This window comes from Haliotis asinina, chromosome 2 (genome assembly GCF_037392515.1).
Source record: "Haliotis asinina isolate JCU_RB_2024 chromosome 2, JCU_Hal_asi_v2, whole genome shotgun sequence".
Classification (NCBI taxonomy): domain Eukaryota; kingdom Metazoa; phylum Mollusca; class Gastropoda; order Lepetellida; family Haliotidae; genus Haliotis; species Haliotis asinina.
In genome coordinates, this window is record NC_090281.1 from 31,191,603 (window position 1) to 31,205,907 (window position 14,305).

General features: G+C 41.5%; 1 protein-coding gene across 2 annotated transcripts; it reads right to left on the reverse strand.

The window, feature by feature from the left end:
* Positions 1 to 741: 741 nt before the first annotated feature.
* Positions 742 to 11,380, reverse strand: LOC137273578 (tyramine beta-hydroxylase-like). Of its 2 annotated transcripts, XM_067806328.1 has the most exons (11): positions 11,355 to 11,380; positions 11,015 to 11,147; positions 9,906 to 10,092; positions 8,934 to 9,063; positions 8,028 to 8,126; positions 7,267 to 7,458; positions 6,909 to 7,063; positions 6,528 to 6,771; positions 5,770 to 5,866; positions 4,330 to 4,615; positions 742 to 1,898 (listed from the first exon to the last, which is right to left on the reverse strand). In XM_067806328.1, exons 2-11 carry the CDS (start codon positions 11,029 to 11,031, stop codon positions 1,611 to 1,613), a joined length of 1,695 nt encoding a protein of 564 aa, XP_067662429.1. In that variant the 5' UTR covers positions 11,032 to 11,147; positions 11,355 to 11,380; the 3' UTR covers positions 742 to 1,610. The 2 variants fall into 2 exon arrangements, with proteins under 2 accessions (XP_067662429.1, XP_067662428.1); XM_067806327.1 differs by having other exon boundaries at positions 11,015 to 11,380.
* Between the last annotated feature and the right edge of the window lie 2,925 nt (positions 11,381 to 14,305).

Below are 14,305 nucleotides of genomic sequence, written 5' to 3' on the forward strand. Positions count from 1 at the left end.
TTGATTGTTTTGTTGTTGAGTATCTTTTTCTTGTTTCGAGTCAGTGAATATAGTGGTCTCCATATGGGAATATGTTTGATAACCCATGTTGTTTGATTGTGTTGTTTTTGTTGTACTGAGTCAGTGAATACAGTATTTCCATGCGGTGATCTATTTGAGAAGCATGCCGCGTCGCCACTAGAAATAGTCTTCAAACACTGTTCCAATGTGAGACCCGTGAAGGTCCGGGGTAGAACAGGCCTTCAGCAACCCATGCCATAAATGGTGACTATGCCAGTCGTAAGAGGCAACTAACGGGATCAGGTAGTCAGGCTCGCTGACTTGGTTGACAAATGTCATCGGTTCCCAATTATGCAGATCGACGTTCCTGTTGTTGATCACTGGATTGTCTGGTCCAGATTCGATTATTTACAGACAGCCGCCATATACATGGAATATTCCTGCGTGCAGCGTAAAATTCACTCACCCACCGTACCAATGTGAAGAACTGAATCTGATTGTTCTGTGTAAAGAGAGAAAGCGTTGTCCGGTATGGTAAGATGTGACGGGGGAACACACGTTTCATTTCATACATAATCAACCTAGCTTAACAATGGTATATGAATAAAACTTGAAGAACGGGTCTTCAGCAGTTCAGCGACGACTAGCGAGATGGCTGCCTCAGCGGTATATTACTTTACCGCCATTATGAATAATGTTTCGATATGTGAATCGTACTGTCTTTGAACATAACATGATGTATTTGTTTGCTAGTTTGGTTTTTATTGTCCTACTCAACAATATTCCTACTTTATAACGACAGTCTGTAAACAATTGATTCTTCGACATGTGTCAACAAAGTCAGCGAGTCTGACCACCCGATCCCGTTAGTCGCCTCTTATGACAAGCATGGGTTACTGAAGATCAATTCAAACTAGGACCGTCACGTGTTCATGGATCATGTGAACACAATGCGTTAATGTGTCGTATTTCAGTCAGTTATGCATATATTTTTTAATTATATGTCAAGATGCCATTCATACCCCTGCCAGTGAACATTGGGGGCACGGAGTTACTGTGCTTTACTGTACCAGAGTGAGTGAGTTTAGTTTTACGCCACACTCAAGCAATATGGCGACAGTCTTTAAGTAATGGAGTCGGGATCAGACAATCCTCTGATCAACAGCATGAACATCAATCTACACGATGATATATGTCAACCAGATCAGCGAGCTTGACCATTCGACCCTGTTATTCGCCTATTACGACAATAATGGGTTACTGAAGATCAGTTCTAACACGGATCTTCATGAGTTTTACGATGCTGTCGATTTGTTATCCCGTATCATGTTCTTAGATTCTCCAGTACGTGGGGTAAACATTCATAGGAGTTCGTTTTGTCTGTGTCCTGTTTTATGCCGCTCTCACCACAGTGCTAACTATTGGACATGTTACAATGAACAAGGGGTGGCTATGGATATTATTATAGGATATTTATATAGGACACATATCCACGCAGCTATTGTAAATCATTTTATGAGCAATGGAAACAAGCTAATACTGCGAGGAAGGAGTGACAGGAATATCCCAAATTTAGTATGCATTTAATCAAATCTTTCCACCAGGCGGACCTATAGAACTAAGGCAGTTACGACTGCTACAATTATGCCAGCGACGACGGAAGACGCTGTACATGCAGCCGACGCGGAAAGGGGGAATTTATAGACTGGTTCTTCCACCTTGTCACATGACCTGAGCGCATGCGCAAACTTAATCTTCTCCGCATCGTGTCCTCCCGCGAAGCCGTATAGGAGGAGCTCTCCGAGTTCTCCTTGCAGACAAGGATGCTTGTTGAGTCGGTCAAGAACAGCTGGACATTCTGGACGGCATGGGCCGTAGTGGTTACAGCTGTCCATCACCTGTAAACAATTACATTTGTAAAATAAGTTGAATTCTGTGTCATGATACATGCATGTAGATTTTACTGTAGCTTTGAGCAAATAAAACATCTCGGACACGCACGAACTATTTGAATAACGCACGAAATTAGTCGAATTTGGGTTTGGGCCATTATACCTATGGACCTTCATAAAAAAAGGTATAAACAACATGCGTTTTGAGCTAAACTACGGAAGCGTAGTAGGGCCAAGGTGAGATTTTTTGTGTCACTGTCTCCTACGTAGGAGTATGAAGTGCGGTAATTACATTGAGAAATGTTTGGTTATGCAGGACGTTTGATAGTAGAAATGCACGTCAATGCATATTTATGACACTAACGCAGTGTTACTACACAGTGGTATTGTGCGTGTGCGTGTGCGTGTGCGTGTGCGTGTGCGTGCGCGTGCGCGCGTGTGTGTATGTGTGTTACGTTTGGGTGACTTGGACCTTGATCTAATTGTAGTTAGGTATGTTCTCTCTCTCACTTTCTCTCACACACAGTTACACACATGCATTCAGGCACGCATGGGGTTGGGGGGGGGCGATTTTTTTCTCATATGAAATTCTCGTTATGACACGTCCTCCGAAAATTTTTCTTGTCTTCATATGAGGCTAGGTTGGATCACATGTAACGCTCGTTTTTGCGGTTGGTGTCTAGTGTCTTCGTAGTTGTTTACATGTTGACTTGACTCGGGTGGTGAAGTGTTGAATGCGGCGTAAAGCAATACGGAATTAAAAAGACAAAAGATTGTCTTTATAGAAGTATGTATGTAGAAGTATGACGATATAAGTACGCATAGATTGTCACCGATATACACGTCAGTGCACGCAGATTACGACTAATATGCAACGACCTCTGAAATATCCAGCGCGTAATAGAAACATGTAACGAAGTGGAACATGTAACAGTGAACAAACTGCAAAGCGCAGCAATAGGGCAATCTGAACGCGAGCCAGTTAAGTACAACAGTTGGTCCGACACATGAAAGTAATATGCAACAATTATACTACCCATTAAAACTCTACACTCACTTAAAACACCCACTATGTATACATGTTATATATGTATACATGGTTACAACGAAGATGTTGACTCCAACATCTTAGGGGAAACAACTGCAAACCTTATGCAGATTAATTGCACGAGGATGATTCATCCAATTGCTGAAAAGCATGTGCAAATATTGTGCATGTGAACTGCTGCGTCTTGGTGTAAAGTTTTCATAAGAATTTGCCATTTTTCACCGAGTTTAATCATTTGTTGAACGCATGCCAATAATCTTGTGAACGTTACGGATTTGTTTCGTTGTACATCAGTTCATGTGTAAAGAGTACCTTTAAACAGTATGGAATATTTTCCAGAATCTACTTTAGAACAGTTGACTGAAGTATGCGGCTACACTTACACTAGTGAGTCTAAACTTTTGATGGGTAGTATAGTTGAACACACGAGTTTAATGGTGAAGGAAACAGTAGACACTTAGAGTACATGTAAATGAAACACGATAGTTATGGTTATGGTAAATATAACACGTAACTGTAACGTAACGTAACGTAACGTAACGTAACGTAACGTAAATGAAACACATGATGATGGCTGTAAACTCTAAAACAGTGACTGAAACAGCAAAAAAGGAAATGGTTTCCGTGTATGGGGGAACTAACTTCACCATTTCAGATTAATGTATATTAACATATATCGAGCATCTCCTACAGGAGATACTAAGTTCTTTGTGGGAGATATTAAGTACTAAGTCCTACGCAGGTGATAGTAAGTACTACGTAGGTGATAATAAGTCCTACGTAGGTGATAGTAAGTCCTACGTAGGTGATACTAAGTCCTACGTAGGAGATAGTATTCCTAAGTTGGAGATACTCCTACGTAGGAGAGAGTTACGTAGGAGATACTAAGTCTGCGTACGAGGCACTTACTATCTCCTACGTAGGACTTACTATTACCAGAACGTATTATCACCTACGCAGGACTTATTATCTCCTACGTAAGAGATAGCGAGACTAAAAAAATATTCAGCGTGGCCCTAATACGCGTCTTACTGAAGTAGCCATTCTCGCTCATGGACCAAATTGTTGTTCTAAACTATTCCAACTATATGACGGCAGTCTGTAAATATTCGAGACAAGTCAATGCAGTGATCATGAGCATCGATTTACGCAATTTGGATACGATGATCAACCAAGTCAGCGAGCCTGACCACCTGATCCTGTTAGTCGCCTCTTATGACAAGCAGGGCTTGCTGAAAACCAATTCTAACTCGGATCTTCACGGTTCCCAACCACAGAGTGGCCACAGGGAATGTTTAGTGTGATATCTGTGTACATATATTGAAGACCAATAAACCATTGCCATTGTAGATGCATTATAAACGAACATTAAGTTCATCTGTTGCTAACCTCATTCACGATAGCGCGCATTTCAGGACTTGTCAGGTTTTCGAACATGGGGATGTCACATCCGCTGACTATGTGGTCCTTGTTTGCAAACTGACAGAGGTCGAAGTTCTTCCATGTTGTGCAGCTTCCGGTCATATTTTGCTTGGGGAAGTAGGAGAACAGACCGTAGCACATCTCATCGTAGGATCCATCTCCGTACATGGTTGTTCGGGTCTTGGATACAGATCTGTACACGCACGTAGTCTTCAAACTGTCACCCTGTCTCATCTCAACTGGGGTAGAGTACCTGGAACATAACATTGTAAAGCTTTAGCTGAGGGTGTGTGCAAAGAACAACAGAGGGAGTTGTGTGGATGCATACTGAGTGAAAATATGAAATCGCGTGAAAGGACAAGTGTGCCTTTATTGTCTCCAAAGTTTCTTCACCAGCTTTGTATTGCATAGCTTGTAAAGAAACCTGGAACAACATAAGGCAACACTTGTCCTTTCATGTAGTCCCACATTTTCCCCTCAGTATATATAGAGGTTATTATACGAGAAAAAGTAAAATTTCATAGTTTCTTTAGTTTCGTATGGAGTGTAATACTTTCTTCATTTTCCAGTCTATCCATGTACATTTGTGCAACAGAACTTCATTATCCAGTTTACTCATGTAACCTTGTGCAACAAAAGTTCATTACCGAGTTTATTCATGTAACACTGTGCAACAAAAGTTCATTACCGAGTTTACTCATGTAACATTGTGCAACAAAACTTCATTACCGAGTTTATTCATGTACATTTGCGTAACAAAACACCGTAAGCAAGTGTGGCGACCCTGTTCATTAACGTCACATTTAACTGTTCAGTGACTTTACAGACAACGAAAAACAGAAACAATGATAGCTAGTGTTATATGTGCACATGATATGATATATATGACACTGGTTATGTTTCACCATACGGTTAATAAAACTTCTTTATGTGTAACTACTAACACAGTTGCTCTCAATACCCGTTGAAGATTCGAGTGAAAATGATCTTCTGAAACCAATGCTTGCTGAAAGTGGCGACTAACGTTGTCGGGTCGTTCCTGTTTGCTTCATGCCGCCCTGACCTGTTTGAGTAGTTAGCCATTTTGTTGACCACTGGATTGTCTGGTCCGGGATCGATTATTTACAGACTGCAGCCATATAACTGGACTCTTTCTGGGAGCGGCGTAAAACTAAACTCACTCATTCGCGATACTAGGTTTTAATTACGTTGCACGGGATATAATTCTGCACGATTTGAGTCGCATTAGATGTATAGATTGTTCAACAGCGAATTGCCTTCAGTACCAATCGGGTTTCGAAGTCCGGGTCAAAGGATGAGGAAAACTAAGATCGGACGAGTAATGTTACCAGGGTGTCTCAGTACCTAATGCCTCCTAAACCTGATTTTGTCAACATCAATACGTACACTTTCAGCTGAGGATTGTCATATGAGTAAGTGGAATCGTCGATAACTTTTGTCACCCTCTCGCCATTACGGAACAAGTCAACCTGCTCGTTGAATCCTGAAAGAAAATTTATGTTTCAGAGAAAATGAATCCATTTCTTAGGCATTGGTATGATGCACACGAAACGTAATAATTGTCCATCATACCCATTTTCCTATATAAGTTCATATTATTTGTGACCAGTGACAATTTAGAATTCATCTTTAGCATTGCATGTCCCAGTTGGAAACTAACTGGGTCGTTCTTTGAGAGTTATTGACAAGGCATCGTATTCAATTCACCAATGGCCATGTTGCCGATGACTGAGTTTTCTGGTCCGGACGTAATTATTAACTGACAGTCGTCACATTCCTAGAGTACTGCAGTGATCCTATGTGTAGCTATAGTGAATTTGACTGGGAGCAGACATGAGTCTCAAGAAATGCTATCCAAACTGAGATGACACATACCTCCCAAGTAGTCCTACCCAGATGGTATAAACATGACGGAGTGAAGACACGGGGCTCAAGCAATTTTACCCAGATGATGGCAATGACGTGTCTGGGTGTGATATCTCACTTTACCTTACGTAGATCATGTTTTTGATTGAGCGGAGAGAGCTGTCTCACGTTACCTCACCTAGATAATGCATATGACTGGGTGGAGACAGGTGTCTCAAGTTACCTCACCTAGATAATGCATGTGACTGGGTAGAGACAGGTGTCCCAAGTTAGCTCACCTAGATAATGCATATGACTGAGACCCGACGTTATGTAGATATTTCCCTTCATCAGTTTGTTGGTACACTCCTCTGTGCAGGTCGACTCAAAGGTAGACCGCTTGACACCAGGGGGAATCTCCAGATATACTTGACCAGTAAACAGGAACCCGGCATCGTACTTTCTCAATTTCGGCGTGTAATATAGAGTCATTCCAGAACTGTCAACATAGTCACTCCTCAACTCGGGATTGGTCCAATGGAACTGGAACAAAATATTTTATGTCTACAATTTGAAGGTCTTCAGATGGATCATCTGAACTGTTGTTTTGGGGGAAGTCCACGATTCGCACCAATTCAATTCTGTCGTGTTTCTGTACTGTCTTGACATGGACTATTTACCTGCATAACCATCTTCTTTGAGCCAGTACGGCCTATGCGATATCCAGCATCTTTATATTCACATGTTCCATCAAGACCGAGGGTCCACAAACCAAGAACCTCGTTGCATCCTTTCTGGGACATGTAACATGGTGTGGCGTGGTCAGACATCGGAGCTGTCAAAAGTGAAACAAAAATTAGCAGTTGTTTTTGGTTATCGTTGGTTTAAGAACTCAACAAATTTATAATAAAAGATTTGTCGTTCCTCGAACAGAAAGACCACGATTACTAGATTCTTAGTTCCATTTCATAGGCGCACATTTTGGTTCGCCTTTGGTTCTCTTTGTATACTACGCCATGAACGTAAACAGAAATTTACCATCGTCGCTGCATCCGAAGAGTACGATGTGGTGCATGACGTTGGAGTTGTTAATTTCTGGCTTCGTGGCAATCAGGTGGTAGTCCTGTGACATGTCGATGTACTTGCTGACGTCGAAGGGCATGCAGTAGTAATTGGTCTCTGTCGGAGGCACCCTCGTGGGAGGATATCTCAGAGTGAAGCTCTTCACATCTGGAAAACAGACGTAATGATAAATCAATTTGGACCTCGCGTACACTTTTCAAGGTCTACAAAGTTGTGGACACTTCCTCTGGGATTGATCATAAGTCAACTATATTAAAAAAAATACAGTGAAGATATGGGCTGGAATTGATCTTCAGTAACCAATGCCTGTCGTAAGAGGCGACTAATGAGATTGGGTGGCCAAGCTCGCTGACTTGTTTGACACGTCATCGATTCCTAATTGCGCAGATCGAAGCTCAAGCTGTTGATCACTGGATTATCTGCCCCAGTCTCGATTATTTACAGACCGCGGTCATACAGCTACTATATTACTGAGTGCAGCGTAAACCTAAACTCACACACTCCTTTAAAACACCCATATTATCACTCTTGTTGCTCATAACCTATAAATTTGATCATGCCGTCGCATGATAAAGACACACGGAAGGTCTATTATCATCCACTTGACGATTCCTGAAAATGTCCACAGTAATTCAGTAACAGGGGGACAAAAGGGACACCGGTCCTTCTTCATCAATGGTATCGGCCAGTATCTATGCGATTTAGACTGAACTTACCAGGTTCTTTGGTAGCGTTGCATATAAACTCGCCCGCTGTACAAGACACCCAGTCATTCTTGGCCGTGCACTGAGGACTTCCCCAGGGGTCACAGATACCTGAAGTGATAAGCATGCCGGATACGGATAAATTGGTATACGCACCTCATATACATGTAATTATTATTTTTACCGATGAGAAGGGGTGATGAAAACACCATGACTGATACTAGTAATAATGTTATGAAGGGAAAGCCCAATAGTAATCACTATGGGGTAATAACTTGAGCACATGCTCTGTGACAGACCAGGAGTGCAATCGATTGTGCGATCATGGATTATTCTGGTGGCACACACGAGCTCATACAACGTTATGTAAGGTTATGTTGGGAAGATGGTTATATATGTAACTCGTGTTGAACTTAATTGGCATTGTTGCTTGCTCTGAACAAAAAAATGCGGTATGCAGCTGTTGTCATTAGCTGCCTGTCAATGCTTTTGGTGAAGCTGCAAGGTCAGCTATGGAAAGAGGTAAATTAGTGTCAATGAGATATTCATTTGGTGCAGCTGAAGCAGTTCGGAGGAGGATGAGAACAGTTAAAATGTATATTAACTGCGCAGTTTAAAATGTTGTAGGTATATTGCTGGTTATTGTACGACGCGTTAGGACACAGTATCATACATTCTGAGACGTATAGATGAATCAAAACGCCCAATACACAACAAAACTACTCGTAACAACTCGCTTCTGCCCGTTACCTACAAGAAGACTGTCACGAGTAAGTTGCGCCTAAAGCGAAACACGTTCAAAAATCCCTTCTCACGGGAGGATGTTTATTGCTAATGACTGAAGGGGGCGAAAGTAATACGACAATAAATGGTATATGGTTGAAACACAACCGAGTGAGGCGTAGTAGGTGACTATACCTGGATGGGTGATGTTCTTGATCCTCGATGGGAAGTTGCCCGGATGCCATACACAGTCTGGATCTCCTAACTCCTGGCCATTGGTCATCCCGTCCCCATCAGAGTCTTTCTGGCACAGCTCCTCTGTCCACTTTAATGAAATAAGGACAGTATTCAATAAATATTCCCCATATGTGGTCTTCGGCAACCCATGCTTGTCGTAACAGACGACTTACAAGAAGGGGTGGTCAAGGATGCTGACCTAGCTGACACATGTCATGGTATCCCAACTGCGTAGATTGATACTCATGAAATCAATCACTGGAATGTATCAACCGGGATCTGATATGCATTTCAAACAAATACACCTAACGACACGTCATTACAGCAATGTTACACTTCAGTTAGATTTGGACTAAGAAACCCAAAATAGATGCCCATTCTGTTGATCACTGAATGATCTGGACTAGAGTACTTAGTTAAGCTAAACACACTCATTCTAGTGTTTTGCGGCTGCATTAAGTATCTACAGGATCTCAGAATCACGCGAACCTCAAAATCTTTGGTGTCATTTGTAAGATGTAAAGTAAGTTAAGTATCCGGACTGCACATGTACCTTCCTATTTTGAACTGACAAACATATTGTGATTTATCATCAATTTCTCATGTTATGTTTTTTTTTTATATGAAACAGATATGAAATACGTTAAACCTATCTATATCTCACAAACACGCACACACCAAAACACTCACTCGGTCACATAATCACACAATTTCTCATTCACTCAGCCGCAAAAGTTTCAAACAAACTAGCGAACCGTAGCGACTAAACATTCCACTTCTATTCCCTTTTCCACTGTGTAAACGTTTCCCATACAGAATGATCACCAGTACTGAAGATTCTCCGCTTCCATGGATATCTCGATATATCGGTGGTTCATATGACTTCGTGTTACTGGGATGTTAAAGTACATTCAAAGAAAATCAACCTACCTGTTTCACCTGCTGGAAATCGAGGCCAAATGGATTCCTGTCTCCCCCACCCTGAGGATTCTTGTGCCCAACTCCACGCCATAAGAAGTTGGACTTGCACGGATGAGGCACGGCGTCGCCGTTGGGCAGGTCGTCTTGGTAATGACGGTATCCGTGCGCAAACCCGATGATGAAACAGGTAAGTAATCTGAAACAAGACAAATCTCCATAGGCCAGGAACAGTTCAGGTACCACATAATTCCGAAATCACAAACCTGTGAATATCCGAGTTACAAATTGACCTCCAGGAACCCACGATTGTCGTAAGAGGCGATGTAACGAGATCAGGTGGTCAGATTTGATGACTCGGTTGACCAATTTCACCCAATACCAGTTGCGTTGATCGATGCTCATGCTGTCGATGCTGATCACTGGATTGCCTTGTCCAGACCCGATTACTTACAGGCCGCCGATATATATCTGGAATATTGCTGGATGCGAAGAAACCAAACCGAAATCATAGCCTTGAAATGTATAGGAAATTCATCACCATAGGATACCTTCAGTTTCAACCGCCATCCAGTATGAGTGTTAAACAACGGGGAATGTTCTAAAGATATGCAACTTCTTTGATATTAGTAATTATTTCGGTGTTGAAACAAACGCATTTATCAAGCAAGTGAAACGTCGCTTACATTAAGATAGAGAAGTTGTATATCAATAGAACTTTCATCATATATGACAAGTTTTAAATGAGCGGACACTCTAAATGAAACACTCTGTGTAAATGTGTACCCTCTGTACACTCTGTGTAAATGTTCACACTTGATAATGGCGTTGTTGACGACAATATAGTCAGATTAATGTCAGAAAGTCACAACAATTATAATGTTTGCAATAATACCAAAAAACATGTGACATTTTTTAACAAAAAACCCAAAACGCCTGTCATTTTCTCACCCGTACATTCACAACATGTGCATGTTAAATTTTGTCAAATCCCCTGCCAGAAAGTGGCCAGTGATGAGAGTCTCTGGACCTCTGTGAGTCAAAATCAAATTGTGACGTGGTAATTGCATTTTCAGACACATGTAAGAAATGGTATCATGGTACTTATGTAAAATACTTACATCTTTAAAAGTTCCATGTTTATGTCCTCAATACGTCTCAGACGTGGTCGACAATTCGTAATGCCCTCTTTTATCTGAACACAAGCCCCTCCCAAACGTGAAACGTAACTGATAAACAGCCACGTGAGGATGACTGTAAAGATAAGAGCGTATGACTGACTACAAAATGATCCTCATGCCTATCTTTTCAACCCCCTGCTGACAAGAAGCTTACCAGGGGTAGTTCCAGTAATTTCGAGTTCAGCATCTTTAAGTTGCATCACACCCGTTTCGATAATTTCTCATAATACCTTCATAATATATGAAATGGTTTGGCATGTGTTCAAACAAAGCTACTGACCTTCATTTTAAAAAGGTGAGATGTATGAGTCGTTGCTAATGACTCAATGGATTCCTCAAACGTCAAAAGCAACTTGGTGAAGAGAGAATGTAGATGAGTGGAAACCTCGACCGTCAACTCGTTTTCCATATTTCGCAATATCTACACTGGTGGCTAGCTCCCCTCAGAGTTTTAGGTCAAGGAGTACAAGGGAATCTCAACAATGTTATGATATTTTTGATTGAAAGAGGACAATGAAACAAGAACAGAATGTCTTAACATGTATGTCACTATGTATAAATATACGGTATGGTAATTAATTGTATTACGTTAGTACTTGTGTTGTTTCATTTTGTTGCTGTTTATCGCTGACCCAGCACTTTTTCAGGACTTTGTTGGTTTGTTAAAACCGCTCTCAGCAATAGTCCAGCTATATGGCGACAGTCTCTAAATAATGGACTCTGGGCAAGACAACCCAGTGATCAACAGCATGAGCATTGATGTCATGTGTCAACCAAGCCAATCTCACCTCGTTACTCGCCTTTTACACTAAACATGGGTTACTGAGGATCAGTTCTTACTCGGATCTTTCAACAGCCAACAACAAATTCACAGATATTATAAGAACGGATGCGCACATATTGGCATAACCTCACAGAAATGATCATTGTGATCTACTGTTTCAAGCTTCCAGTATGAACTGGTTAGTTTAGGTTAGCTCAAATCATACGCAAGCATGTTTTGAAGTGCTAATTGTGACTTCGTTGGTGACATCATCATCCCTATCAACGTCGACATGTACATGTACCAGTGTGTTGGTCAGTACAGTTGGTTTCTGTGTTGTAGTGTTGAACAGATTTATCAGCCAGCAAACGTCTCTGACAATTCTTGTTTGCTAAACCTCTGTGAAGGTTCATGGAACCTCGGTGGCCTTGACGGCTAAGATGCTACAACGCGCATTGTAGCACCCCTTTGTAGTGGCAGGATCCGGCATGACTTATGGTATTTTCATGTAGATTCATATTTATTTTGACCTATAATGTCACGATGGTCTTATGTCAATACCAGACTCGGTTACTTACCAGTACCATCGTCTAATGAAAAAAACAACAACAATAACCAGTCGTCAAAAGGAGAATAGCTTGAGGGAATTATGAAAGTAACACCGAAACTCATCAAGGAGGCGCGACAAATTGGATAAGCGTTCGTCCATGGCGCCGGTGAGGTAGCCTAGTGGTTAAAGCGTTTGCTCGTCACGCGGAAGACCAAGATTCGATTGCCCACAAGGATATAATGTGTGAATCCCCTTCCTGGGTGCCCCCCACCATGATATTGCTCAAAAATTGCTAAAAACGGCGTAAAACCATGCTCACTCACCCATTCATACCCAACTGATAGCACCGTAATTAACACAACGACACCATACAGTACTCGAACCAGGGGATAGTGACATGTAAACAAAACACAGCGTGTATTTGAGTACAGCTTACGAACACAAGACGTGTGTACATAGTCATTACACTCTCCTCACCACCCTGGAATGGTGAGAAGTATCGGTGTGAGTCACAGCAGTCATAGTTCACGAGGAATGTTTCAGGAATAAAGACCGTCTTTGCGGACACTCCATATTTCGGAGTTCGATTCACATCTGGGTGCCGTTATACAAAGCGATTTTAACGCTAAGGTAGTCTTAGCACTAGGGGTGCTTTGTAGAGTGGCATCCTGGCAACTCAAACCGACAGAACCATTAAACTGGTTTTACCAATTCTCTTGAGTGGCATTTAGACTGATGTGATTGCTGTCTAAGGCACACTCAGCAAAAATTCAGCTGTATGAAGGTGGTCTGTAAATAATCGAGTCTGGACCAGACAGTCCAGTGATCAATAGTATGAGCATCAATCATACACTAGTGGGATATGATGACATGTGAAAACGACTCAGAAAGCCTGACCATCCGATCAGGATAGTCGCCTCTTACGACAAGATGAGTTGCTATAGACCGGTTCTAATGCGGTTCCTCATGGGTAGCATTTCGAAGCTGTGGGATAAACAAGGGCGACAGTTGAATAAGGGGGAGAGTTCTGTGGATATGCACCTTCTTTATTATCAATGTTAGCGACGTCGTGGTGAACATGCTAACAAGGTTATCAAGCAAGTGATACCACAGGAAATGTCGCTTACATTAATAATAAGGACGTAGTATATCCGCAGACGTTTCACCAACTTCTAAATGCACTTCAAGGAAGTTAAGGTCGATAATTGCACGGCTGTGCACATTATATTCCAATATATGTGATTTTCGGTGTAGACGCTAACAATACATCATTGATAACACTTCATTTTTTAAAATGTTGGTAGCGTCTACACCAAACGTTGCAAGCTGTTGCACAGAGGTTGCGTATCTTGAACGACCTCTTTTCCTCTTTGACAACCAATACTTGTTGCAACGGGGTAGTCGCCGGCTTGTTTGGCGCATGCCTGCTGCGTAGATGGGAGAACATACTGTCAGCCAAATGGATTATCAAGCGAAAAGCAGCTTTTTACAAAGGCGCTGTCATATTAACTAGTTAAACAACAAGTAACAAACATGCAGTGATACTGGAACATTTGTACTTTCACATTTCCCAACAAAAGACACACTGCAGTCTGAATATCAGTGCCTACCCTACTGACACAAGACTTCTACTGAACAATATTTAACAGCTGAACACTGTTTTTATCCAACCTCTGAGAAAGTGTTTGGGAAGAACATTCAGGAACCAACTAATTAAAATGCAAATTTTATGCTTATGTTTACAACAATATTCATTGAAGTTAAATAGGCGAAGGAGAGTACCTCTCGTTACACTAAAATGCCTCAAGTTATTCAGGTTATCGGGAATTTAATGTTGAAGAGGCTTAGTGCAAAGCATAGAAACAACTGAAAGCATGTCATTATTCGTTCTTTGTTATGTCTAATTGTTCTAATTATT